Source organism: Beta vulgaris, chromosome 3 (assembly GCF_026745355.1).
Source record: "Beta vulgaris subsp. vulgaris cultivar EL10 chromosome 3, EL10.2, whole genome shotgun sequence".
NCBI classification, from domain to species: Eukaryota; Viridiplantae; Streptophyta; class Magnoliopsida; order Caryophyllales; family Amaranthaceae; genus Beta; species Beta vulgaris.
Genome location: NC_079204.1, coordinates 26,341,828 through 26,347,521, shown reverse-complemented (window position 1 = coordinate 26,347,521; position 5,694 = coordinate 26,341,828). Strand labels below are relative to the sequence as shown.

Below are 5,694 nucleotides of genomic sequence, written 5' to 3'. Positions count from 1 at the left end.
CAGAGTAAGGGTAAGGGCAAACAGGTTGTCAAAACTAAGGTTGGAGCTACTCCAGACCAAGAATGCTTTCATTGTCACAAACCAGGTCATTGGAAGAGGAATTTTCCTAAGTATCTAGACGACAAGAAGAATGGCAAGATTCCTTCTACCTCAGGTATACATGTTATTGAAGTAAATCTCACTATTTCTAATTCTTGGGTATTTGATACCGGATGTGGATCTCACGTTTGTACAAATGTGCAGGGACTAAAGAAAAGTAGGAGCTTGGCTCGAGGGGAAGTGGACCTACGTGTTGGCAACGGAGCAAAGGTTGCAGCTTTAGCCGTAGGCACTTTTAGATTAATAATCCCCCCTGGGCTTGTTTTGGATTTGAATAATTGTTATTTTGTTCCAGCCATTTCTAAAAACAATATTTCTGTTTCCTGTTTGGATACAGATTGGTTTACTTTTGAGATTAAGAATAAATGTCTTTCTTTTCAAAAGGATGGAATATTTTATGGTAGTGTTCACTTATTTAATGGGCTTTATTTACTAGATTTAGATAAACAAGTTTATAACATTGATACTAAAAAGGCCAAATCAAATGATTCAAATAAAACTTACCTTTGGCATTGTCGTCTTGGCCACATAAATGAGAGACGTATCCAAAAACTTCAAAAGGAAGGACTTTTGGAATCATTCGATTTCGAATCATATGATACATCCGAATCTTGCTTACTTGGAAAAATGACAAAAGCTCCATTCACTGGTGTAAGTGAAAGAGCAAATGACTTATTAGGTCTCATACATTCTGATGTTTGTGGACCAATGAGTACAAATGCTAGAGGCAATTATCAGTACTTCATAACATTCATAGATGACTTCAGTAGATATGGGTATATCTACCTTATGAGGCATAAATTAGCTTGGCAAGACAATAAAAGCCCTTAGATCTGATCGAGGTGGTGAGTATTTAAGCCAAGAGTTTGATGACCATCTCAAAAGTTGTGGAATTCTTTCCCAACTAACTCCTTCAGGAACACCACAATGGAATGGTGTGTCCGAAAGGAGAAATCAAACTCTATTAGATATGGTTCGATCAATGATGAGTCAGGCCGATCTTCCGATATCATTCTGGGGTCATGCCTTGGAAACTGCCGCACTAATCTTAAACATAACTCCAGCCAAAGCTGTTGAAAAGACTCCATATGAGTTATGGGTTGGAAAAACTCCAGCTATGTCTTTTCTTAAGATTTGGGGATGCGAAGTTTATGTAAAACATTTACAATCTGACAAACTTGCACCTAAATCTGACAAATGTTACTTTGTGGGTTATCCAAAAGAAACAAAGGGGTATTATTTCTACAATAAAACTGAGAACAAAGTGTTTGTGGCTCGAACTGGTGTCTTTCTAGAAAGAGGACATCTTTCTAGAAATTCAAGTGGGAGAAATATTCACCTCGAGGAAATTCGAGCTGAAAATGAGCCACAATATCAGGAGCCTCCACCAGTTGTTGTGGAAACTGATAAGACTACACAACCTGTTGTGGAATCTACCTCCGTGGCACCCGCCCCTCGTAGGTCTACTAGGAAAATTTCAGCACCTGAGAGATATGGATTTCTCATGTCTGATAATAAAGAAATATTGCTTTTAGAAAACAATGAGCCTACTACCTACAAAGCAGCTATGGCTAGTTCAGATTCCGACTTATTGTCAAAAGCCATGAAATCCGAAATGGATTCCATGTATGAAAATCAAGTTTGGAACTTGGTTGATTTGCCCGATGGGGTTAAACCTATTGGATGCAAATGGGTTTTCAAGTTGAAAACTGACATGGATGGAAATGTATATATCCATAAAGCTAGGCTGGTGGCACAAGGTTTCAAACAAATTCATGGTATAGACTATGATGAAACCTTTTCACCAGTAGCTATGCTGAAATCTATTCGGATACTTCTAGCAATTGCCTCATATTATGACTATGAAATATGGCAAATGGATGTTAAAACCGCTTTCCTAAATGATTTTTTGGAAGAAGAAGTGTACATGACACAACCAGAGGGTTTTATTGATCCTAATGCACCTAAGAAGGTATGCAAGCTTCAAAAGTCCATTTATGGATTAAAGAAAGCATCAAGGAGTTGGAACCTCCGATTTGACGAGTCAATCAAAGGTGTTGGTTTTCTCAGAAATGAAGAGGAATATTGTGTTTACAAGAAAGTTAGTGGGAGTAAGATTGTTTTCTTAGTCTTGTATGTAGATGACATACTTCTCATTGGAAATGATATTTCCATGTTAGAGTCTGTAAAGATATGGCTTCGAAAGTGTTTCTCAATGAAAGATCTTGGTGAGGCTCAATACACACTAGGCATTAAGATCTATAGAGATAGATCTAAAAGAATGATTGGACTAAGTCAAGAAACTTATATTGATAAGGTTCTTACTAGGTTCAATATGAAAGGTTGTAAAAGAGGTTTTCTACCCATGTCTCATGGCATAAGTCTGAGCAAGACTCAGTGTCCTTCGACAACTGATGAGAAAGACCGCATGAGCAAGATCCCATATGCGTCAGCTATTCACTAGTAGAATAAATGCTATTTGCTGCGGTGGTATTGCTGCGGTTTTACCCATACGCAGCAATATATCACGTAAAAAAAAACATAAAATATAAAATAATGATATTGCTGCGGTTTCTGCTTAAAACCGCAGCAATATAGTATTAACAGAAAAATTTTGAAAAAAATTGACTATTTGACACGACATATTGCTGCGTTTTTTGTCAAGAACCGCAGCAATATACTGAAATATTATTAAAAAACAATATTTTAATATATTGTTGCGGTTCCTTATAAGGAACCGCAACAGTACGATTTTAAAAAAATATAAAACGCGCATCATTTCCCACGCCTCACTCATTTGGGTTATTTCCCACTCCTCACTTCTCAACCTCCTCTCAGCCTCTCAACCTCCTCTCTCTCTCTCTCAACCTCCTTTCTCTCTCTCAACCTCTCTTCTCTCTCTGTCTCTCAACGTCCCTTCTCTCTCAACTTTCACCGGCAATCTGTCCACCGGACTCCACTCCTCCTGACCCGAGCGGCAATTTCACCGGCTTTCTGGCACCGGATGCGTTCTCTCTCAGCCTCGACTCGCAACGAAGCCGTGTCGCTTCGAACGGACGTGCGACAAAGCCGCGTCGCTTCGAACGGAGCGACAATTTCACCGGCGTTCGCGCATCGGACGTGTTCTCTCTCAGCCTCGACTGCAACCTTCAAACGGACGACGCGACGAAGCCGCGTCGCTTCGAACGGAGCGATAATTTCACCGGCGTTCTAATTTCAGATCTGAATTTCACCGTTGTTGTGTCTTTTTTTCGTTTTTATGGATCTGAATTTCTTTTCTTTTTTCTCCTCCTCTACTGTAATGGAATTCTTAGTGGTGATGTTTCTATTTTTTTATTTTTTATTTTTAGATTTTTGTTTGTAATATATTTTATGCTCTTTTGTTTAATTTTGTAATTTCACCGTTGTTGTGTCTGTTTTTCGTTTTTATGGATCTGAATTTCTTTTCTTTTTTCTCCTCCTCTACTGTAATGGAATTCTTAGTGGTGATGTTTTTATTTTTTTATTTTTTTTTCAGATTTTTGTTTGTATTATATTTTCTGCTCTTTTGTTTAATTTTGTAATTATAATTTTATTACAGTGAATTTTTAATATATTTTCTGCCTTTTAGTTTCTTTTTATATTGAGTTTTTATAACATTGTTGTAGCTAATATAACATATTATAATAATGTTTCTATAACCACAAAAATTTAGGCCTTGAAAAATAAAAAAAATAAAATTTTTTTTTTTACCTGCTTGGCGCCTATTGCTGTGGTTTTGGGCCAAAAACCGCAGCAATATTACGTTTTAACCAGATAATAAATAATAATATTGCTGCGGTTTGGCCTAAAAAACCGCAGCAATATTGGTATATATTGCTGCGGTTTAAAACCGCAGCAATATTATTAATACCTATTGTTGCGCCCTTAATTGATGCACGCCCAATAATACCGCATCAATAGGGCACTTTTTAACCGCAACAAATAGCATTTATTCTACTAGTGATTGGATCCATCATGTATGCCATGATATGTACTAGACCAGATGTTTCCTATGCTTTGAGCATGAACAGTAGATACCAAGCAAATCCAGGTGATGACCATTGGACTGCTGTGAAGAATATTCTAAAGTACCTTAACAGGACTAAAGAAAAATTCTTAGTTTATGGAGAAGAGGATAAGCTAAGTATTATAGGTTATACTGATGCTAGTTTCCAAACAGATAAGGATAATTTTCGATCGCAGTCGGGATTCATATTTTATTTAAATGGAGGAGTGGTGAGTTGGATAAGTTCCAAACAGAGCACCATAATAGATTCTACAACTGAAGCTGAGTATATTGCTGCATCAGAAGCATCAAAAGAAGCCATCTGGATTAAGAAGTTCATTTCTGAACTAGGAGTGGTTCCGAGTATTGCTAGTGCTTTGGATGTTTATTGTGATAATACTGGAGCTATAGCACAAGCAAAAGAACCAAGATCACACCAAAAATCCAAACATGTACTCAGAGATTTCATCTGATTCGTGAAATAGTTGTCGAGGAGATGTTAGGATATGTAAAGTTCATACAGATAGCAATGTTGCAGATCCGCTTACTAAGCCACTTTCTGAGCAGAAACATGAGACTCATATTTCAGCTATGGGAATTAGGAACATTGGAGAATGATCCTTTTGTTTTTAATATTGAACGTATTTCATTATTGAAATAAAAGGTTTATGTTTATTATTTCATAAATATATGTTTGTTTAAATTCGGTTTAGTATTGAAACAAATGTCCAAAGTAATCAGTTGTTTTAAATAGGATGTTGAGTACGAGGATCAACTATGAACCTATTAAGTGAACTAAATAATAATTATATCTGGTCCCTAATCAGGTCATTAAGTAGGTACATTAATGACCTATAATGATTAGCTTATAGATTGATTGATGATCATGTTCCATGGATCATAGGGGCATTGGATGTCTAATCAATTATATTAATGTGAATTGGTGAATACACATTGGATTTGACCCACATAGAGAAATCTTTAAGAGCTGAATGTCATAAGTTTCTCTTAACTATATAAACGAGTTGATTCCTCAGACTTGAGTTTACCACTGATTCCTTATACTGATGACTAGTACACTTTGGCATTGTCAAACATCGTGCCGTAAAAGGAGACTATAAAGGCTGTGTTCATGTTGCTATGAGTCGTGTGAAGGATAGAGGGTAAATAAGAAAGAATTGTCCTCCTATTACATAGGAATGTTGTTTTGGGCCTCTCGGAGAGTTTAGACTGTAAAATGCATGGCCGTGCTCGAATGGATTGTGATTCAATCATTCGTTTGACAGTTGAACTTGGAGACTGAGAAATATTCTGGACTTCATAAGGATGACAAGTTTTTACCTTATGTTCAGATATAACAATAAGAGACAAAGGATTATAAAGCACCACTTGCTCTAGGACAAGTGGGAGATTGTTGGAGTATGTCATATGATCAAGTGCATAACTCAAAAGTTATAAATTATTAATTATATCGCATATAGTTTGGGTAGTCATGATGCTTTGCTAGGAGCCAATCTTGAATTGTAATATTAATAAACGATTAATATTTACTACTAAACTATATTGGA

General features: G+C 36.5%; 1 protein-coding gene across 1 annotated transcript; it reads left to right on the top strand.

The window, feature by feature from the left end:
- Nucleotides 1-4,095: 4,095 nt before the first annotated feature.
- Nucleotides 4,096-4,599, top strand: LOC130590782 (secreted RxLR effector protein 161-like). Its single transcript, XM_057393334.1, has one exon. It carries the CDS (start codon nt 4,096-4,098, stop codon nt 4,597-4,599), a length of 504 nt encoding a protein of 167 aa, XP_057249317.1.
- Nucleotides 4,600-5,694: the final 1,095 nt, after the last annotated feature.

Bases quoted from the DNA above. Each gene is read 5' to 3' on its own strand.
- LOC130590782 (XM_057393334.1), top strand. From the start codon at position 4,096: ATGTATGCCATGATATGTACTAGACCAGATGTTTCCTATGCTTTGAGC.